Below are 24,603 nucleotides of genomic sequence, written 5' to 3'. Positions count from 1 at the left end.
ACCTGGCTCTTATATAGATAGAGAATAGCATCAGCAGTGAGATATTTACCGGATCGATAGAAAGATCCCACCATTTTTCCAGCGGCCTTGGCAACAGATTTGATGTACGTGTTCCATTTAAGATCAGGAGTAAAGGTCAAGCCGAGAAGCTTGTCAAAACTTGAGGCCCCCTGAAGACGAGAGCCATTCATTTCAATTGATGCCAGATGTGGATCAGAATGTTGATGATGTAAAGAGAGAAGCTTGGTTTTAGATACATTAAAAGTAACCAGCCACTCCTTTTCCCATTGTACTACATTGTCAAGATCAGAGGAGAGAGAGAATTGGAGAGAACTTGGTCGTTTACTGTCTTAGATGTGCTACCATAAATGGTAGTATCGTCAGCATAAATGTCTACAAATGATGTAAGGATGTTATTTGGAAGATCATTAATGTAGATCAGGAAAAGAGTTGGGCCCAGGATTAATACTGTGGGCTTTTGATTTTTGCCCCTCAACTACTACTCGTATGCTCCTGAAATCTAGTCATGTCAGTCACGAAAAACTCAAATTGTTTGTTCCGAGGTGGCACAATATTTTCTTTTTCACAACTACATATGTTCATTTTCTCAGTCCAGTGCTCCCATGACTGCCATCGTCTGTCTCTACTACACAACTCTCGGTTACAGACTTATCAATCTAACTCTACTTCCTGCGTGTAATCTAAAACCCATTTCCTTTTATGACGTCACTCTCTACGTCGCATCAAAACACATCTGCTGTTGTTTATCCAAAATGAATTTTGTTTATTCATTTTCTTTGTCTTAAATTGCTAAAGGTGGCCGAAACATTCCTGAGAAATAATTTTATGCAAATGTTTCAACTGTTAATATTTATTTCGCTTTGGTAATACAACTTATAACATTCTACGTTTACAAAACATAATAGTTAGTTGGTTGTTTTTATTTTACGGCATATCAACCCTTTTCATGTTATTTAATGCTAAATCCAGTGATTTTGCAGAAATTTTTTTTAATAGGATATATTTGTTTTGTTTTGTTTTTCTATTTAACCCATAGTTGATACCCTAACAGATACTACGACTCCGGGTCCGAGTGGACCTGGGAGCAATGACAATTAAAGGGTGGCTCCACACTCCGCAAAGCCCGCAAGCTGGGGCCTCACCATCGGATATAGTTTAAGATCATATCCAGGACCGACAAATCATAATAATCGACTCTTATAATACTCATCATAATAATCGATTATTTTACTTTCTGGCGTTTTTCAATAGACTAATAACATAACGTTAGTTCGGATGAATTCATATTAAATCTGGAAAGTATAGGGAGTTCTGTGCAGAACAGGAGACTTTGATAGTATGGTCACGTTAAAAGAATGGATGAGAGTTCTTGGGTTAGTAGGTCTAGATCAGTTGGAAAAGCAGACCATGTTCGCAGGGGAAGGCCAAGGAGATTATCGGAGGAAGTGAAAAAAAAAAAAAAAAAAACATGAACCGGAGAAAAAGAGGGACAAATAAAGACCCGGCTAGAGATAGGTTAGTTTTGAATTTAATTTCTGAAAGCTGACAAATATTTATTATAGCTTTAACTTAAACATCCATTATTTGTAATAAATGAACAAATGTGGAATTTAGGCTCCATTTCTCATTAGTGATGGTGGTCGATACTGGCAGGGCAACGCCGAAAGGTGTGCTGGTCGACGGTTATTATAATTATTCAAGAAAATAGTATTTTATTTTTTATTTATTTATTTATTTGCGGACTATTATTCTCATCTTTATAGTTGTTGTTGTTGTTGTTGTTGTTATTGTTTCACAACGTTTCGGCCAACTTTTCTTCTGGCCTTCGTCACGTTGTTAACCGCGGCGCGATATAAATGCTAAATCTTCAAGTGTATCTTTAGTAATTACTGCCTTCCATAGTTGTCGTTTCACCATGTTTTCTCAGCTAAAATGTGTTTTAGGATAACACAAATATGTATTAAGTAAACTTGATGGATGGAATTTAAGTTAACGATAATATAAACAAAGATACATGACAAAAAACCGGCAAGGATCTTTAGGCTATGCGTAGTGATGATGTAATCGAAAAGATAGATTTTGAGACACGACAGTTTAGTTACGAGGGAGATCAATTCGATATGCAACGCTTTAGCGGACAGACGTTTTTTTTTTTACTCATAGGGTGACTTAGTAAGATGTATACAAAGCGTGTCAACTCTGAACAAGAACCCATCAGAAATAAATGAAATATCCATATTTATAATTTCGGCCTTGGTGTTTTCACTTCTTGGAGAAAAACACTTTTGGTTTCAGGATGCATGAAAAGAAACATTGAAGGTATGTGTTTTTGGTGCTTCTACAGAATTGGGACGAGATTTTGTAATCAATAAATGAAGTTTTCAGTTAAAAAAAACAATGGTTCCAACTGATTTTTTTGTCAATTCTAATAAGTTATAATTGGTAGCTTCAAAATTATGCAGTCGAAATTACCTTAATATTACTGAATTATAAAACAAAACACATTTAATCGTGTTAGCAGGCAAAAAAAAAATTGCTGCCATCTTGTTTAAATCGAAACGAAAAATTACCTCCCTTTTGAACTCTCCTGTGTCTTACGATCGATTTCATCAAATTCTATTTTTATTTTCTTTAATAAATACTTTTCTATCTTATCGATTTTCGTAATTTTTGGATATAATCATCTTAAAATACGAGGAATATGTAGGTACCATTGTTTTCATGTAAAATTCAGTTTTACGATTTCCGAAATCTCATCCCAATAGTGTAGAAGCACTGTGTCTTTTGTTGGTGTTCAACCGACACCGATGTTCGTCTCTTGTTTAAACCCTGTCAATAAACTGTTAATATATATATACACACATTCACGCACAATAGACAACACTAGACAATCACAGATCACAACACGATTAAGACGAGCATAAATGTTATATCGATACCTCCGTTTGGTCTCGAAAGACAACGGATATCCCCTGTAGGGGCAGCTGCGCGTGTAATTGTGAGACAAGGGTTGCGCAATCATCAACTACACCTCTCCTGAATCGGCACTGCTTGAATTCAGTGGCAAGAAGAAGTCCAGGACGTCTGGAAACAAGCCAATACAAGCGAAGATCACATACAACGCCTGGAAGTCCCAATTGGTTATCCATTTATTACTGACCAGGTTCAACGTTGCTTAACTTCGGTGATCCAGCGAGAACCGGTGTGTCAACGTGATTATTCCATATTTATGGCGTATGTCACATGTGCCGTTATAAATATAAATTAGACGAATCGCATATCAAACTGTTTAACACTCGTATGTTAACAGAGACTCGTTACATATACACCGACAATATTGTTATATACACTGGCTACATTACAATAGGACGATTCCAATATTTTTCCTGATTCCCATACAATTATTGATTCCGATATTTTTTTTTTTTCATAAATATCTAAATATTTAACTATAAAGTTATTTTTTTTCACGATTACCGTAAGAATACATGTTAAACGTGCATATATTTCCCCAAGCGAAACACACACACACACACACACACACACACACACACACACACACACACACACACACACACACACACACACACACACACGCACACACACGCGCGCGCGCGCACACACACACACACACACATACACACACATACACACACAAGGGATGAACTATCGATTTTAGTTTTACTGAGAGTTTAACATCAATATATATGCATTCGTTTATCATTACTAGTAGTAGTAAAATTTCTGTTTGAAAATGCTTCGTCGGAGACACTAAATAAGCTATCACCGTCTAGAAAACAGTGGAATTAATACAACAATGAAATGCCTCGGGAAATATGCCGGAATTCTTTGATAATAATGTTGATAATAGCGATGATGATGAGGAGGAGGAGGAGGAGAAGGAGGAGGAGGAGAAGCAGAGAGGGGAGAGGAGGATAATATGATGATATGTATTTTGCATTGAACATTCTCCAAAACCTACTCTAGCAAAGCATATATGAAAGTACAAGACACCAAAAATCTTGCTACCCAACTCCTCCCCTCGCAGGCTAAACCACTATAAATCTGGCACTTACCACAGTAGCCCCTAATACATCAGTGGTAGTATACCTTGTTTGAAGTGAACAGAAGTTAAAGAATGGGGGGCAAACAATTAAAAAAAAACTATGGGTTAGAAATCATTCAGTTTTTATAACAAGATTATGTATTAAAAATTGCTTTGTGTTAAACAGGGTTATCTCCTGTAGTAGCCGACATCCGCTACAAACACAGGCAGAAGCTACTTCTCTCGACTAGATTTGAAATCCATTTTCTCCCTGGCTTGTTCAATCACAAGCCATCTCTCTATTATGTGACAGAGTATATAAAACGCGAAATTTGAAGCTCTCAATTCTCTTTGTCGTTGCTTTGCCCAGAAGCACACATAGCCTGGGGCTGAAACTCTCAAGTCTCGGGCAACAGACATTAGCCTGGGGCTGAAACCTCAGGCTAAACGTGAGTACTACAAGCTAGCTATGGCGCTCTTCTAACTACCATTTAAAACAACGTGCTGTACCCAAACGATCATTCTTTGTCATGCTAAAGAATATACAACTCACACTCCCGCATGCCAACACATTAATACACTGAAGAGTTTGCCGTCTCTTTCTCTTTTAATCAGCTTCCTTTGTTCCGGCGACTACTAGCTATAAACATTGTGGACTGAACTATTCTCTCCTTCAACAAGCCGGCAATATATTAATCTCTACACAATAACTCTTCAAAATACTTACCCGTTTCTCTCTCGTACGCTTGTACACGCTACTAACGAAAGTAACAAATAAAGTTTGTTTATTAATATAGAATGAAACTCCATTTCGTTGATTCTTATCTCTATACTCCCTTATATAAGGTGTTTTCGAGTTTGTATTAGAAATTCGTTCAATATATGTTACCGTGACATAGGCTGACATATATTCGGTGGGTTTTTGACAGTATTTTGTCTATTTTTTTTTATTTTTAACTCCTTTTCCCAAACTTACCGAGCCTAAAAGAGAGTCGGTGCCATTTTTAATTTTCCAATACATCGGTAAACACTGTATGTTTTTCGAGCTGCATAAACATATTACATTAAATAAAAACACTAAAAACATATCCAGTTAGGTAGAAAAGTAACTTATATTACCTTTAATAACATTTATTCGTTATATATTTGTTTTTGACAACATTTTCGAATCTATGTGTACAGTAATACAAACCCGTGTTCTCTTTTTTTTCTTTTGTGCTGTTTTTTTTTTTTTTGTTTATTTTATGTTTTAGCATGATTCCGATTTTAATTTTTTTTTTTTTTTTTTTTCAGAAGGCCATATAGAAACCGACTGGAAAGTTGGGCCTCCTCAATATTTTATGAACATTGGCATTTTTTCTATGCCCGGCCTTTGTAGTTTTGCTCCCCAGGGACTCAGCAAATATTCTCATCTGGCCGATGGTATTATGTATCTGTCGTTGGTTCATAACACTGAAAGATCAGAATTTCTTCGGTTCCTTAGGAGACATGCTTCTTCGAAAGATCAGGTACGTTAATCGACTTCTTTTTCTTTCTTTCTTTACGTTTTCATACCAAACAAGGCACATTATCACTTTTATATAGGAGCTATTATTAGAGACCTAAGTTGCAGGGGTACTATGTAGGGAGTTTAGCAGCAAGATGTCTGTTCACATTACACTTGAACTTCTGTATGTCAATACAGTTGGGGAAGCAGGAACCCGAAAGAGAATTCAAAGTCCTGCAGTTCTGAGGAAGAAACTATTAGAGTAGAAGGCTTTCTTACATATAGGGATCTCTGTAGGGGTGGGACTTTGCTGCTTGTCGGTTTTGTCAGGGGTATTTTCGTCGGGGGGTACAAGGGCTTGTAGTTCATCAGAGCATCCACCATTGAAATACTTGTCAAAACAGAGGGATGCGAAATTTTGTCGACAATTCGGGACCTGTTAATTGTCTTCTTTTTTTTTTTTTTGTTCTGTTGAAAACTTAATTTCTCATTGCTAATATGCTAATGATAAAATCTGAAGTATCGATTTTAAAACTCACACGTGCATGTTTATGTTTTCGAAAATATTACAGGGGTCGTTCCAAAAGTAAACCTCCTATTTTTTTAACTAAAAAAGTTGAAGAGATACTAAAACGGGAATGATACCATTAAAACGAGTGGCCCTTTGTGCTCCAGAATGGATCTTTCTACATAATCACCGTCATTCCTAATGCACTTTTGCTAGGAATTTCAATGTCACCTCTCTGCTTCTGATTCACGTCTGTGACAGGGGTTGCTTCCTTAAAGTCTCACACCATCAATATCTGCAACAGAAAGCTGAAACTTTCAGGTCATCATAACAATGTTTTTAGGGGGGTGTCTTACTCATGACAATGTAGTTTGCAGTCCTCTCTGATCCATTCAGGCAGAATAAAAAAAAGGAGGCATTACTTTTTGAACGCCCCTCGTACATGGATCGTTATTGTAATGTGAAAATGAAAACGCAACAACGCTATAGCTAAACATTTAGAGATTTCAAAAAAGTCAGTTTGGAATCAGAATCAGCAAATGTATCAGAATCAGGAATTGTATTGGAATCGGTAAAAATATAAAAATCGTCTTAACTGTACATATCTCCATTCTAACAGTTTTCTTAGCTGGAACAAATATTTACAGAAAGTAATAGAAGCAGTATAAAATATGTTTCTTCCAAAAACCTAGTTGGAGGATGAAGCTAAAAACGTGCTAATCTGAAAAAGTATTGATATATCAGACGGATTGCTATTTGGGTCTAACATTGAATATTACCCTTTGAAGAACTCTAGCGAAAGTAATAATGTTTCTACTTAGCGTAAAAGGCAATATTCTTGCATAAAAGTAATTGCGTACTTTTGGTTACCAATATCGTAAATAATATGTTTTACTAAAGTATTACCATTTTAAAGGGACAAAAGCCGCTCGAGGATAAAGGCCAAGTGGTTTTTCAGGTGGACAGTGAGATAACATTGTGATGAGTGGTAATGACGGTGGCGATTGGGCAGAATTTGATTATTTGAGAAAGCGGCTCAACAAGAATTTGTTTACATTGGACTTGAAAACAACCGTGTTGTAATCAGCTGGGAAGCAACCTGGCGGTATTGTGTTCCAGGGGTGGACAGTTTTAGGAGAGAAACTTTCTCTCGTCAAAGTTTCTTTTAGTTTTAGGTAGGTAGAGAGAGAGAGAGAGAGAGAGAGAGAGAGAGAGAGACAGAGAGAAAGAGAGAGAGAGACGAAAGGAAGCTATTGATAGTGGTTGTAACTAGACGAGTCGTTTAATAGTTCCACTTAAATACAATATAACTTTGTAGTAGCAGTTTCTTTAAGTTGGCAGAGCAATAAACGTTAACAATTGCTAAGCTATATACGTATTGACTCCAAGAAACAGTCGACATATGAGGAGATTTTGTTCTCAATTATGTGGCGAATCTCTTTGGAAAAAAGGATATGCAATTTATGTTTTTTTTTTTGTTCCTCCCAAACGACGCCCATGTCTACTTGGACGTAATGGGCTAATATTTGGGACCCTGTTTACAAAAGACAGTGTAAGGAGATGAGCGAGATGCTTGTTTAAATTACATTTAAACTTCTGCATGCCAGTACAGCCAGGGAAGCAGATAACAGGAAGGGAATTCCAAAATGTAGCTGTCTGAAAGATACAAGCTTTCCAGCATCTATGAGGAGATGCCATGGAAAGAAACGTGTAAAAGACATTGAAAAGATTACATGGAAAAGAAAAGGTTAATAATGAAGGGGTGGGATTTTGCTGCCAAATGGATTTTCAGGGGGGTGTAGGTCGAGGGGGTACAATAGCGGTGAGTTCCCAGATTTTTTTTTATAATGCTTTTTGCTGACTTATTTATTTATTTTTTTGTTCAGTTTGACCTTTCCTTTGTGGCCAGCCATCAAGTGAGTCGGTTACGGATCACCCCGTATCCGCTCATCACCGACAAAGAGCCAATTTCACCCAGCTTCACAATGCACTCATCAGATGACACACTTCCACCAGATTTGATGGACGATGAATCCATGAAGGTTAGTAAATAAAAGAATTGGCGGGAAACATGAAGAAGTAGCATGTATACCTTTTTGCATGTTTGAATGTTTTTTGCATGTTTGAATGTTTTTTGTATGTTTGTGTGTTTGTTTATATGTATGTGTGTTTGTATGTTTGTGTGTTTGTGTATTTGTGTATATGTTTGTGTGTATGCTTGTTTGCATGTGTGTTTGTTTGCATGTGCGTTTGTTTGCATTTTTGTTTGTTTGCATTTTTGTTTGTTTGCATGTGTGTTTGTATGTATGTTTGTGTGTTTGTAAGTGTGTTTGTTTGTATGTTTGTTTGTATATTTGTTTGTTTCTATGTTTGTATGTATGCGTGTTTGTATGTTTGTGTGTTTGTGTGTATGTGTGTTTGTTTGTATGTTTGTGTGTTTGCATATGTGTTTGTATGTTTGTTTGTATGTATGTTTGTGTGTTTGTATGTGTGTTTGCAGGTATGTGTGTTTGTATGTTTGTGTGTTTCTATGTTTGTTAGTATGAATGTGGGCTTGTTTGTATGGTTGTGTGTTTGTATGTGAGTATGTGTGTTTGTGTGTATGTGTGTTTGTTTGTATGTTTATGTGTTTGTATGTGTGTTTATATGTGTGTTTGTGTGTGTATGTGTGTTTGTATGTATGTTTGTGTGTATGTGTGTGTTGTTTGTATGTTTGTGTGTTTGTATGTGTGTTTGTATGTATGTTTGTGTGTATGCGTGTGTTGTTTGTATGTTTGTGCGTTTGTATGTTTGTTTGTGTGTATGTGGGCTTGTTTGTATAGTTGTGTGTTTGTATGTGTGTTTGTGTGTATGTGTGTTTGTTTGTTTATGTGTTTGTATGTGTGTTTGTGTGTATGTGCGTGTTTGTATGTATGTTTGTGTGTATGTGTGTGTTGTTTTATGTTTGTGTGTTTGTATGTGTGTTTGTATCTATGTTTGTGTATTTGTATGTGTTTGTATGTATGTTTGTTTGTATATGTGTTTGTTTTATGTGTGTATGTATATATGTTTGTTTATATGTGTTTTTATTTGTTTGTACGTATGTGTGTTTGTTTGTATGTTTGTTTGTATGTTTGTATGTGTGTTTGTATGTATGTGTCTATGTATGTACGTGTTCATGTATATGTGTCTGCGTATATGCATGTCTTTGTACGTGTGTGTCTACATATGTGTGTTTCGATGTATGTGTATTTCTTTGATGTGTTTCTTTGATGTGTTTCTCTGTGTGTGTGCGTCTTTGGATATGTGTGTCTCTGTAAGTGTTTGTCTATGTATATATGTCCGTGTATGTGTGTGTCTGCATACATGTGTGTCTATGCACGTGTGTGTGTCTATACACGTGTGGTTTTTATATGTGCGTTACTCTGTATGTATATGTTTATGTATGTGTGCCTGTCTATGTATTTGTGTGTCCATGTCTGTGTGTGTCTATGAATGTGTGTCTCCATGTAAGTGTGTGTCCATTCATGTGTGTACATGTAAGTATGTGTCTGTGTGTGTGCCCGTGCAGGTGTGTGTCTATGCATGTGCGTGTGTATGTGCGGTTCTATGTATGTGTGTTTTTATGTACGTGTGTTTTTATGTACGTGTGTTTCTATGTATGTGTGTATCCATGTATTTGTATTTCTGTGTATGTGTGTGTCTTTGTATGTGCGTGTCTATGTATGTGTGTTTATTTGTATGTGTGTGCCTGTGTATGTGTGTGTGCCTACGTAATTGCGTGTCCATGTATGCGTGTGTCTACTATGTGCGCGTCTATGTTTGTGTCTGTGTATGTGTGCGTGTGCGCGTATGTATATGTCAATGTCCGTGTGTCTATGTATATGTGTTTCTATGTATTTGTGTTTTATGTACGTCTTTTTATGTACGTGTGTACGCGTGTGTTTCTATGTATGTGCGTTTCTATGTTTGTGTGTTTCTATGTTTATATGGGTTTCTGTTTATGTGTGTTTCTATGTATGTGTATTTTTATGCATGTGCGTATCTATGTATGTGTCTATACAAGTGTGTGTATGAAAGTGTTGTTTCTGTGTGTTTTTGTGTCCATGCGTGTGTAGTTTTATGTATGTTTACTTTTATGTATGTGTACTATTTTGAATGTGTGTTTCTATGTCTTTGTGTCGCTATGTATGCGTTTTTTTATACGTGTGTTTATATGTATGTGTGCTCTATTTATGTGCATATTGATTATGAAATAAATTTATTTCATTTTCGTTCCACTAAGTTTTAGCTTGTACATATAAACCAATCTACAAGCGGCCATTTTGTTTAATGGACGCGATCTTTAACGATTACCATAGTTCCAGCCTTTCTTTCCTTACCGTGCGACTTATGCATATTTTTCCTTTTTAGTTTTCAGATTCAGGCGATAGCAGTTCCACCGGTGCCAGTAGCAGGAGAGGCCCAACAGAACGGAAAAAGAAAAAACCTAAAGTAGACATTAGTTCCATGTCTGTCTGGAATATTGACAACGAAATCCATCAGCCTCTTGAACTAGAATTCAGGTAAAGAAAAGCGAAATTTTAAATACAAATGGATTTGATTTTATATATTTTAAGTAAAGGATTCAAGTGCTTGAATAATCGAAGTAGTTGTCTCCCTTTGTTCGAAGTTGTCTTCCCTTAGATTGGGTGATTACATCTCAAGTTTCGTAAGTTGTGATACATGCTGGTTGTTTTTCGTAAGTAAAGGTATGAATCAGAATTGAGGGAGTGGGTGTTTGAAAGATTAGATTTCCCATTTTGCTATGATTGTCACGTGACGCACGCGTCTGGCAGCGACAGAAAGAAAAAAGTAAATAAAATAATAAAAGAAAAATGGCTGCCCGTCAACAGGAGGCTTTTTGTGTTTTGTAGTTTGCAAAAACTAAACCAGTAATTACAGTGCAGAGTGTATTCAGAGTAATATTTAATTGCGATTCTTTTCTTCCAAAGAACATCCGAAGGTGGTTTAAGCAATTTGAAAAAAAAAAAAAAAAAAAAAAAAAAAAAAACCGGGGGGGGGGTGTAAAGGCAAAAGTCCCGGGCGAACACGGATTTGAAGGAAGATGTAGAGAGAATCTGTGCTCTACGTTTACTCGTGTAAATTCACACGCCGGGCAAGTCGTGAGCTAGCAATTCTTCAACCTACAGTATGAAGTGTGTTAATAATAATAATAATAATAATAATAATAATAATAATAATAATAAACCGTTGTAATAGAAACCGTACAGTATTCAGGCCCTTAAAAACGAGGACTACCTACGAAGAAGGGAATGTTGCAACCAGATGCTGCAAATGATGGAGGATGACGAAAACTTCAGTTCGCTGTTAATTAATTTTTAATGAGGAAACCACTTTTTATCTGAATGGTAAAATCAACCGACACATTCTGCGAATTTTGGGAAATCGAAATCACCACAAAAATGTTCAATATGAAAGAGAATTCCTTAAAGTAAACGTTTTCTATGCTGTATCTTGCAACAAGTTTATGCCCATTTTTCCCATGGAAACTCTATTAGAGGGCAAGCCTATATAAGTATATGTTACGAAACTGGCTCTTCCCATTAATGGAAGCTGATTCAAATGGATTCATTTATCAACAAGATGTAGGGGAGCTCTCCACTGGAGATTATTCGTAAGAGCATTTTTAAATGAAAACCTGCTTCAACGATGGATTATGAGATAAGGCCTAAGCCATTGCTTTTTTATGCATGGCCTCTTAGATCCCCTCATAGTTTGTGAGTTTTATTTTTCTCTAGGGGTTTGTAAAAGGTAAAGTCTTTGTTCCGCCATAACAACTTATTATATTGTTCGTGCTGCAGGGAGGGCGGCATATTGAGCACTTGTAACATGTTTAATAAAACTTGACTGCAAGTAGAATAATTGAGGTTCATATTTTTAGTAAATGTTACTTTACGCAACAACAGAACACCGACCACTGCCATTTAGATTTTTAGGGGTATTCGAGGTCGCTGACAGCGAATCTGATAATCAAACCCGTCGCAAATTTACCGTTTGCATGGTATGAACCCCTGGACCCTAGGACGCGCGTAATGAAGTGACTTATCACATGGCGGAGGAATTTTTAGTGGACATTTGAAATAAAGTTTTCCAAAAGAATGTGGTTAATTTTTGTGTGTTACGTACTTTTTAATGCTTTTTAATTGATCTAAAAAAGTTTTCACGAGTTTACAAAAACATATTCTTTTTTGGAGGGGTATTCAATTATAGAACTTGTGTAGTTTAGCAGGTGATGTTTTTTCCTTCTTTGGGGGGTATTCAATTATAGAACTTGTGTAGTTAAACAGGTGGTGTTTTTCCTTATTTGGGTGGTATTCAATTATAGAACTTGTGTAATTTAGCAGGTGATGTTTTTTCCTTATTTGGGGGGTATTCAATTATAGAACTTGTGTAGTTAAACAGGTGGTGTTTTTCCTTATTTGGGTGGTATTCAATTATAGAACTTGTGTAATTTAGCAGGTGATGTTTTTTCCTTATTTGGGGGGTATTCAATTATAGAACTTGTGTAGTTTAGCAGGCGTTTGTGCAGTTTAATTAACCGTTTTTCCGTAAGAAACGCGCCAACATTTACCGAGTAGAATACTGTTTAACATGTCATAAAAATTTTGTTTACATTTAGTAGGGGGGCTATGAAGGGGCGGGGTTGGTGGTTGCAATTTAATACCCGCTAAAAACAAAAAAGAAAAAATATTAAAATATGTTTTCGTAAACCACTCGTGTAAACTTAATTTTTTAGATCAATTAAAAAACATTAAAAAATACGTAACACACACACACACACACACACACACACACACACACACACACATACACACACACACACACACACACACTTGACTACATTTTGTTTTTTTAACTTTCATGTTATTTCAAATGTCTGCTAAAGATTCCTCCGCGATGTGATAAGTCACTTCACCGTGCGCGATGTTATAAGTCACTTCACTATAAGAAAACACTACTGAATGCAGTGAAATGGTGTAAAATAGTTCCAGGGTCCAAGGGTTCATACCATGCAAACGGTAAAGTTGTGACAGGTTTGATTGTCAGATTCGTTGTCAGCGACCTCGAATACCCCCTATAAAAAACCTTGAATACTCCTAAAAAAACCTCGAATACCCCTAAAAAAAACAAATTAGAGTGGTTCGTGTTCTATTGTTCCAATTTACAATGCCTCCCCACGGGGCAGAGTTAGACACCAGGTACAAAAATAAAAATTGTCTCAGTCGTGAAGGATTTCTCCTCTACTGAAAGAGAACGAGAAATGGAAGTGCAGCATCTGAAGAACAGATACTACACTGTGATCTTTTTATTTATTTGCTTCCCCACTGAGCAAATTAGGCACAAGGCCGTTTTTTAATGTGGAGATGGAGGGAAGGAGGGAGGGAAGGGGGGCACCAGCTCCCGAGAGGTGGGAAATGGGAGCTGGATTAGAAACTGTTGGTATGAAGGGTTACCCCTTCAGTGACCAAGTTTAGATATGTGGGGTTGGCCCCACATATGGTCTTTGCTAGTCATAGCTGGTCTTTGCTAGTCGTAGCTTTGCAGCATCTGCCGGAACAGATGGTATTTATTTGCTCCCCCACCAAGCAAATTAGGCACAAGGCCGATTTTTAAAGTGAGGAGTGAAGGGGAAATGGGGACCAACTCCCCGGGGAGTAGGGGAGCTAGATAGTGACAATTGGTATGAAGGGTTGCCCCTACATTGACCAAGGTCTTATATGTGAAGTTGCCCCCACATATGGTCTTTGCTTCTAGTATCTGCCGGAACAGATACTACACTTTGATCTTGTCACCCGGACCCCCGAAGGGGTTCAGGCCAAAACCAGCCACTTTGTTGTAGTGTAAGGTAAAATTTACCATATTTTTTGCTATTTTTTCTTAATATCATTCTTTTTTTTTTTTTATCAACCCGTAAACGATACACGTACTTGAATAATCGAAGTAGTAGTCTCCCTTTGTTCGAAGTTGTCTTCCCTTGGATTGAGAATTCTCCTTAATTATGAGGTCTCAAGTTTCGGGAGTTGAGGCACATGCTGGTTGTCTACCAATAAAGACATTCGTTACCGTAAGCTATGCTGATTATATATGTTTGCAATTTTCGTGTGGAAACAAGAAATTATAACATTTTCTATTTTGTAAAAAAGTGATGGATTATTTTTTAAAGAAATATTTTCATAGAAATGTAGATTTCTTTTTTATTGTTGCGGAATTGAAGGTAAATAAAAATCCAGACAAGTGCTATATATGTTGTTCAGTTGGAATCCATTATTGAGATGAGTATTATTTATCAATTTATTTATTGCGGACTATTTTCCTCATCTATATTAGTTGTTGTTTCACGACGTTTCAGCCAACTATTCCTCTGGCCTTCGTCAGGTGGTAACCGCGACGGGATAGGAACCTCTAACTGCATTCTCAGCAATTACTGCCATCCATAGTCGTTGTTGTTTCCCCGCATTTTGGTCAAGTAAGCCTCTGGCCGGCATAACGCCGTGAAACAACAACTAAGGAAGAGGAGAATAATAGTCCGCATTAATTAATATAAATAATACTTATCTCAAAAATGAATTCCAATTAAAATAATATATATACCATTCGGTACGGACCCGACTATGGAAGATCAGATAATAAATAAACGTGGATTTATAAGATCAAAAAATCCAACATTGATCGCCCTTCAGGACCCGTGGCGCAGTGGATAGAGACGTTGAATCTCTACGGTTCCAGATGGTCATTGTCTGAAGATAGCGGTTTCAATCCTACACAAAGCCAGCCAGAGGCTTACTTGGCCAAAACGTGGTGAGACGACAGCAACTATGCTGAGAATGCTGTTAGGAGTTCCTATCCCGTCGCGATTACCACCTGACCAAGGCCAGAGGAATAGTTGGCCGAAACGTCCTAAAACAGCAACCAAGAAAGATGAGAATATTAGTCTGCAATAAATAACTTGATGAGACAAATGCTGTATAATAATTAACAAAATGGTATCAACAAAGTATGCTGCAGGAAGTATGCGTCCGATTCTGTAGCCATAATTGCCATAAATAACTGCCACAACGCTTAGTCGTAACAGTACTTATTATCTGCATATCCATTTATTTCCGAAGTAGGTAAATCCATCTATACTACCGTAACATTTTTATTCGTTACAGACGAAACCAAATCTCAGTTGTATTTTACCGTATTATTAGAGGTCCGACAGAGTTCAGAATATATAACACTTAACGTAGATAGGTAGGTAGGTAGGTAGGTAACAGCAGTATTTCATTTGGATTCTTCTTCTGAATATAATTGTTTATACGAGGGACGTTCCAAAAGTAATGTCTCCTATTTTTTATTCCGGCGGAATGGATCAGAAATAAAAACTAAAAATATACTAGCGGGACCTTTAGAAATTGCACAGAGCCATCTATCATATGTAATATATTGCTGTTGGCCTTTCGGTGGATGTTTGACGTGAATGAAGACACCGCCATATTATTGTAGCCCTTTTGTTAAAACTGCAAAAGTATTCATTAAATTATTTAAGTAATGTGGTTAATGTAGTGTCAGAATGTATATCTGATTATCACGGTTATTTTTTCGTCTGTTTTGCAGTTTGTGTGCAGTTTGTTTCTATAGTATACTTTGATGGTGTCGTTTTTTTTTTTTCCAATATCCTTATAAAAGTCTGTAACATATTTCCATTGTATGGACGCCCGGCGCGAAACAAAACCCCACGATATCATTATACCATTTTTACACAGAACAAATACTACCCTTGCGTCCTAGCCAGAAGACCAAGGAGGTATATTTTAGCTTCACGTACGAGCCAAAAGCGACATCAATTTTGTAAAATTCTTTTTTTCTTTTATATTGCGTTTTCAGTGATCGGGAGATTCTGTTTATTAAAAAAAGGAGGATAGAAGGCGCTAACACACTACTAACATAAAATGAGCGTTTCTATATAATATATTAACGTTTGGCTTCTATCCCCCTTTTTAATAAACAGGATCTTCCGATCAAATAATTTATCAGCTGGAAACCGTAGCACCTTTAACATAAGTACCTATATATATATATATATATATATATATATATATATATATATATATATATATATATATATCGAATAATTTATAATCTGGAAACCGTGATAGGTACTTATGTTAAAGGTGCTACGGTTTCCAGCTGATAAATTATTTGATCGGAAGATCCTGTTTATTAAAAAGGGGGATAGAAGCCAAACGTTAATATATTATATAGAAACGCTCATTTTATGTTAGTAGTGTGTTAGCGCCTTCTATCCTCCTTTTTTAATAAACAGAATCTCCCGATCACTGAAAACGCAATATCAAAGAAAAAAAGAATTTTACAAAATTGATGTCGCTTTTGGGTCGTACATGAAGCTAAAATGTACTTCCTTGGTCTTCTGGCTAGGACGCAAGGGTAGTATCTGTTCTGTGTAAAAATGGTATAATGATATCGTGGGGTTTTGTTTCGCGCCGGGCGTCCATATAATGGAAATATGTTACAGACTTTTATAAGGATATTGGAAAAAAAACGACACCATCAAAGTATACTATAGAAACAAACTACACACAAACTGCAAAACAGACGAAAAAATAACCGTAACAATCAGATATACATTCTGACACTACATTAACCACATTACTTAAATAATTTAATGAATACTTTTGCAGTTTTAACAAAAGGGCTACAATAATATGGCGGTGTCTTCATTCACGTCAAACATCCACCGAAAGGCCAGCAGCAATATATTACATATGATAGATGGCTCTGTGGAATTTCTAAAGGTCCCGCTAGTATATATTTAGTTTTTATTTCTAATCCATTCGGCCGGAATAAAAAATAGGAGGCATTACTTTTGGAATGTCCCTCGTATAAACAATTATATTCAGAAGAATAATCCAAATGAAATACTGCTGTTACCTATATATATATATATATATATATATATATATATATATATATATATATATATATATATATATATATATATATATATATATATATATATATATATATATATATATATATATATATATGTGTATATATATATATCTATGTGTATATATATATCTATATATCTATGTGTATATATATATATATATATATATACACATAGATATATATATATATATATACACATAGATATATATATATATACACATAGATATATATATATATATATATATATATATATATATATATATATATATATATATAATTTTCTTTTCTTCTTTATATATATAATTTTCTTTTCTTCTTTTTTTAATTGGTTATAAGGTGGGCGGAGGAGGGTTGGGGGCGAATTATTTTTATTTTATTTTAATTTAATTTCGATTTTCTTATTTGATAACTTATTTATTTAGTTTCTTGTTAGTTATTAAATACTGTTAGTATATTTGTCTCGGTGTTAAATGAAATCCGTTTAAAAAAGGGCTGTAGTTATTTTTATAAGTATGGATTCTAGCAATTTTAGTCGTGTGCATCTGTTAAGATACCGAATTTTAGTATTTTTAGTTAAGATATTTCTAATGTCGGACGTCGGTAGGGTTTCATTAGGCACCGCCAAAACGGGGGGGGGGGGCAGGTCAGTACTTTTTAATGGGCCGTCTTTTTAAAAATCTACCAAAAATCAGGTAATTATCCGATCAATACGAAATTTTCAGCGATTATTAGGAGAAGAATGAACTTTATAACAGTGTACTTATTTTTCATAAACGATATTTATATATATATATATATATTTTTTGCTTACACCCCCCTTGTTTTTAAGTGGGAACAAATATGCTTAAAATAATCATCTGCAACTGAACACAAGATATTGTGTTGTTGTAAGGGACAGAATTACAGATTTAAAAAAAAATTGTTTGTATACCTTATTTTGACGTCTGAATATCAGAACTTCGATTGTGTTTAATTATCCCGCTTTTGAGTTTTGAAGTGTGAAATTCGGTGAATATGTTAAGTAAAATAATTAATTTAAGTTAAGCAAAACAACAAAATTTTTTTTAATATTTATACGAAAAAAGCCATTTTAAAATTTTTGATAAATATATTAACAATTTTTTTTAGCGAGCCGAATAATGCGTGACCATTATCAAACAGGGCATGCTTTGAATAATCGATACAAAAAAAAAAAAAATTCGATAAATATTGTGCCCTTTGTGTTAAAAATAGCATCATTTTTTTCGATCCCGTTTGAAAACGTTTGCCGCCTTTCGACTACGGTGGACCAAACGCGCTGAAATAATTTTTTTTTTATTCTGCTTTAAATTGCCCCCCCCCATTTTGGGGAGCCTGGCCCCCACACACATACACATTAAAAACCAAACTCATACAAATGGTCACCCATCTGGTACTGGCCAGCCTCAGCTTAATAATACATTGAAATTTTCGTCACTGAAAAATAAGTTTTTTTGGCCTGTTTGGTCTTCCATAGTTTTCTTATTATCAAACGCAAACGTAAACAGTGTCGATATAGACTCTAGATCGATGCGAAATATCTGGTTACCTATATGAATAAGTGGAATTATTTGAAATTCAGGTACTTATATTATAATATTTTTGCATATTCTCTTAGAAAATCATCCTAAATCTTAGTTACATAATAAATAAATAAATTAATTATTTCAAAAACCTTTTTTTTTTTTTTAAATATTTATGTACGGTTTTTGTGCAAGACAAAAATGTCAATTGTTAACTTTTTGGGAAAATTTAACATTTAAAATTTAATTAAAAATAGTAGAAAAAGTTTTACATTATTCTGTTTTCTATATGATAAAATTCAGGGTTTTATCTTTCTGGAAAAAAAAAGTTACTCAGAAATAATGGATTTTAATAAATGTAATTTCGTTTTAAAAAACAACAACAACTTGATTTTTCGGCCATTTTTGGCGGTGTCTAGGTTTCATCATGTGGTTGTCATGTACTGTTTTATGGCACTATTGTCAGCTAAATGATAGGTTAGTTGGGGAAGTGTTGTTGTTGTTTGGTCTATGTGTGCGTCCTATGAGTTTTTAGAGTGGGTTCGGAGATATTCTTCGAAGAGGCAAATAAATCCATTCGCTCTATTAGTTTGGTTTAGTGTCGTGTTAGTATTGTTATTAGTTATTAAATTGGAAGTTTTAAATTTAGTGTAATATGTTATTAGTTTGATCTTTTTGTTTTAGTCGGTGGGTCTGGTGTATCTTGTAATAAGGTTTGTTATTATTTTTAGTCTGTTTTGCAGTTTGTGTGTAGTTGGTTTTTATAGTATACTTTAATGGTGACGTTTTTGTTAGGGTTAGGGTTTATGCTTTTATTGTGGAGTGAGTTTAAATAGAGTTTTATGTGTTTATCAACGATTTTATTTGGAAAGTTATTGTTTATTGGAGGTTGTTTTATGTTTTTTAGTTCTTTGTAAAATATTTGTCGTTAGACATTAGAAATATTTTAACTAAAATTACTAAAACTCAATACCTCAACAATTGCACACGACGACTAAAATTACTAGATGCCATACTTATCCAAAAAACTACCGCCCTTTTGAACCGGATCTCATTTAACACCTGGACAAATATACTAGCAGTGTTTAATAGCTAACTAGAAACTAAATAAATAAATTATCAAATAGGAAAATCGAAATTAAAAAAATAAATAAATAAAATAATAATAATTCACCGCAACCCTCCTGCACTCACCTTATAGCCAATTAAAACAAATATATATATATAAATACACAAAGCCTCAAAGAAAAAGAAAAGAAAACAAAACAAAAACAATCGCTCCTAATGATAATCCGATGCATCTGTAATCGTAATTGTTATGGTTCCAGATTAAACAACGAAACATTTAGTCGGTAATAATAACGTAAAATACATTAAATCGAATATAAATTAAATTAAAGATGAATTAAATAAATCAACTTTTTTTCTTTTTTTTTACATAGGCGTCACCACTTATCAAGGCCGATAGACCACCCAAGGATAAGGGTTAAAGAGTGTAGAGTAGTCAAAAGGACAATATAGTCATCGATAGTAATGGAAGTTCGGTAAATTTGTTAACTTAAGTGGAACGGCTCATCAGAAACTTGTTCACGTTGGACTTGAAGACAACCATATTATAGACAGCTGGAAAGCAGGAAAACGGAAGACAATTCCACAGGCGTGCAGTTCTAAGAAAGAAGCTTTGATCATAGAATCTATGTTTAGGTTTAGGCACAGATAAAGAGTGGGGAAAATTGTTGATAATGTTTTCAGCTAGTCTAGTGTTTCTTGTGAAAGTTTGGCGAGGGGGGACCATAGATTGAAGCTCAGTCGAACACTTTCCATGAAAATAACGATAAAGCAGAGACAAACTCGCAACATCTCTTTTGTGAGATAGAGGTTGCAGAGAAGAGACAAGGACATCTCCCACCAGGCCACGAAGTCTATTTTGAACCCTATAATATTTATAAATAGAACAGTAAAAACAATTCTATTACAACAAACAATTAATAACATGAAGCTAATTATTCAAAAAGATTTTTTTTTAATGTAATATGCAAATGAGGTTACTTCTGGAATGTAGATTTCCTTTGAATAAGTAGTATCTATAGAAATAATTCTGGAATAAATGTATATAAAATTCTGTTAAGGTTGTAGATTCCGTGTAAGAAGTGTTGATTAAATTTTTAAATGAATACGTATGTATTATATACGTTTGAAAGCAAAATTATGACGCAATGTTATGTGATTCAGAACAACGAATGCTTTTGCGCTACGAAACGATTACTGTCAAGAATTTTAAATTTCAAGGAATAATTTGTAAGATTAGTCAACATCATGAAATTTGGAATATTAACTTTTGTCATTTATTTGTTATGATCACACACACACACAAACATATATATATATAAAGTAAAAATGTGTGTGTGTGTGTGTCTGTGTCTGTGTACATTTCCCTACTAAAAATAACTCTGCCAATTTTCGGTCTAGAGACTCGAGATTTGACATAAGGGGTATTGAGATTTGGGGAAATCTTTTTAATCAGTTTTCGGTCAGAAATTTCGCATTCAAGGGGTCAAAGCCCAACGGTTTGACTTTTGACAACTCTACCAAACTCCTCCGCCAATTTTGGGTTTAAACACTTGAAATTTTAAATGTACGTTACTTGGACAGGACATGGATCGAACTTATTAATTGGATTTGAGCCGCAACAAATAAATGTTTATGGGCCAAAATTGGGTCAAAATATAAAAAAAATTGACCTCTGCAGTCTCTACCAAATTACTCAGCTAATTTCTGGTCTAAACATTTGAAATTTTACATAAAGGTTATTCAGACATAGGTCAAGCATTTTAATCGGTTTGGGTTGAAAATTTGAGATACCAAGGAGTAAACGTTCAAAAGATTTGACCTTGGCGGTGTCCCGCAAACTACTCAGCCAATGTTTGGTTTAAACATTTAAAATTTATACATAATGGGTATTCAGACATGCGGCAAGCGTTTTAATCAGTTTTAGGGCGAAAATTTGGCTGCCAAAATGTCAAAGTTGAAAGAGTTGACCTTTGCAGATTCTACGAAATTTCTCCGCTAATTTTGGGTCTACACACTTAAAATTTTAGATGTAGGTAACTTGGACATGGGTAAAACGTTTTATTCAGATTTGAGACCAGAATAATAAATGTTAAGAGGTCAAAATTGGGGTCCAAGTTATAAAAAAAAATACCTCTGCGGTCTCTACGAAATTACTCACACAAATTTTGGTCTAAGCATTTGAAATCTTACATAAAGTGTATTCACACGTAGGGCAAGTTTTGAACAGTACATAAGGCCTGAGCAAAGCCGGGCTGAACTGCTTTTAACGCAATACATTTAGTAGTCAAGCGAGGCAGCCGCGTGGTAGAGGTTTAGGCTTCTTATCATGGGGTCCCGATTTCGAGTCTCGCTAGATTCAGTCACTCTGATGAGTCGTCGACGACGAAACACGTGTCAGTGGATAATTATATTTTAAAAGTAATATATATGTCGCTCCCCATTAAGTGTGTACCAGATTGGTCAATGGAAAATTATTCCCAACAAGCATTTAGGTAAAAATGCACTTTCGTATAAATACTTGAATTCATTCAAGAAAGTATAGCTAACAAAAACAAATAAAAACATCTACATAAAAACGCGATACATTTAGTAGTCAAGGGAGGCAGCCGCGTGGTAGAGGTTTAGGCTTCTTATCATGGGGTCCCGATTTCGAGTCTCGCTAGATTCAGTCACTCTGATGAGTCGTAGACGACGAAACACGTGTCAGTGGATAATTATATTTTAAAAATAATATATATATATATATTAGCTAAAATTTTGAAATACTTTCAGAGTACAGATTGTATAATACTGTAAAATTAAAGTCCATCTGAATATTTGTATAAATATTTATATTTAAATGTTTAGTAGGACCCTACTGCGTTTTTTTTCTCTTTCGTAATGGCCTATATTATATTATATTATATTATTTAATATGTTTAATACGTTGAATATATTATTTGAAAATATATTAATCGTATGAGAAAAATGTCAGTAAACAATATCTAACATACTTTTGAGGGAAATCTTACATACAGTGCGCTTGTGGAAGTATTACAATCTGCAATTGCGTTTTATGGATTATTTCATATGCATACATTCAACATGAAACTCTCTCCATTTGGATTTGATCATTTTTCAGTGCTTTGGATCTTACAGCTGTTCTTTCATTTTCTATCCATTGAACCTAACAACACCATGAAATATCTTTTTTTGAACCTAACAACACCATGAAATATCTTCTTTTGAACCTAACAACACCATGAAATATCTTTTTTTGAACCTAACAACACCATGAAATATCTTTTTTTGAATCTAACAACACCATGAAATATCTTTTTTTGAACCTAACAACACCATGAAATATCTTCTTTTGAACCTAACAACACCATGAAATATCTTCTCTTTTTTTTATCTTACCTTCTTTTAGGCTTTTGGTGCAAGTTTTTGGTTTTTCAATCTTTGTGCTAAATAGCAAAATTTATGACTGCCCATAAACATTATTTTGCAAGAAACGTTTCCTCTGATGGAATCAGTTGTTTATTGAAATCCCACGGAGTGAGGAAAAAAAAAAAAAATTTTTGTATTTCTTGTCAGATAAAAAATTTCTCGTATTTTTTAAAAGTTTATTGAATTTAATTCCAAACTTTCACACACACACATATATATCTATATTGTTTTTTAAATATAATTATCCACTGACACGTGTTTCGTCGTCTACGACTCATCAGAGTGGATAATTCTAGCGAAATTCGAAATCGGGACCTCCCGGTCATAAACCTGATCTCTTTATCCGCTAGTCCGTCTCACCGACTGTTTGGATATATGGCAATTTATTTAGATGTAATTTGTTTTTCCGACACGTTTTGAATGCATTCAATAATTTACGAAAGTGCATTTTTACCTAAATGCGAGTTAGGAATAATTTTCCCTTTAGTCAGTTTGGTACCTCCACATGGGGAGCGGTATATATATTGTTTTTTAAAATATATAATTATTAACTGACACATGTTTCGTCGTCTACGACACATCAGAGTGGCTGAGTCTAGCGAAATTCGAAATCGAGACCCCACGGTAAGGAGCATGACCTCTGTATCCATCTCGCCGATGTTTGAATGTATCGCAATTTCATAAAATATAAATAACATATATAAAAATAATAAAAACAAATAACATCTAAATAAATTATTAGTATGACAAATATCAGAAGTAAATCCTCATTTAATATTTCAGTATTTCCCTTAAAGCTAAGAGATTTTAGTTTAAATTTCATATATGAGGATAAGTATGTTTTATACTTTCATAGATATGATTTATGCTTTCAAAAATCCAAAATATGACCAAGTTTCCAATAAATCGTAACAAGCTAGGATATGTGGATCTATCTATCTATCTATCTATCTATCTATCTATTTACACACACACACACACACATATGCAAATATATAATATGTATATATATGAAAATATATAAAATACATATACATACATATATATACATATATATAAATATATATAAATATATATAAGTATATATATAAATATATATATATATATATTTATATTTATATATATATATATTTATATATATATTTATATATATAAATACTAGCAAAAGTACCCGTCGTTGACTGGGTTCAAAAACAGCCTACAGAAAATGGACTGATTTATGAAAGTATGATAGGTTATGAAAAGGAAGGGTTGTAAATTTGGGTTGAATTTGGGGGTATCAAAACCAAAGCAAAATATGATGAAAGTAAAAATAAAATAGATAAACCCCATAATTTATTATACCATACCTGAAAGACTTATCACAATATTCTGTGGATCTATATTAAAAAAACCTTGTTAAACTTTGTGACATATTTCCATTCTGTGGAGGTCAGGTGCGAACGAACACCTCATTATATCATAGCATATTTATTCAAACTGAGACATAATTATCAAAGTATACTTA

The 24,603-nt window shown here is 34.5% G+C and overlaps 1 protein-coding gene across 4 annotated transcripts in view; it reads left to right on the top strand.

Moving 5' to 3' along the window:
- Positions 1-24,603, top strand: part of LOC145263184 (ceramide kinase-like protein) — a 327,568-nt gene that overhangs the window by 286,057 nt on the left and 16,908 nt on the right. For all 4 annotated transcript variants that reach the window (XM_080120237.1, XM_080120236.1, XM_080120239.1 and 1 more), the window contains exons 11-13: positions 5,360-5,574; positions 7,947-8,102; positions 10,453-10,604. In XM_080120237.1, coding sequence (XP_079976363.1) covers positions 5,360-5,574; positions 7,947-8,102; positions 10,453-10,604 — 523 coding nt within the window. The remainder of the gene's footprint in view (positions 1-5,359; positions 5,575-7,946; positions 8,103-10,452; positions 10,605-24,603) is intronic.

This window comes from Euprymna scolopes, chromosome 38 (assembly GCF_053919585.1).
Source record: "Euprymna scolopes isolate OS-2025 chromosome 38, ASM5391958v1, whole genome shotgun sequence".
NCBI lineage: Eukaryota > Metazoa > Mollusca > Cephalopoda > Sepiida > Sepiolidae > Euprymna > Euprymna scolopes.
This window is presented reverse-complemented; position numbering and strand designations above follow the sequence as displayed.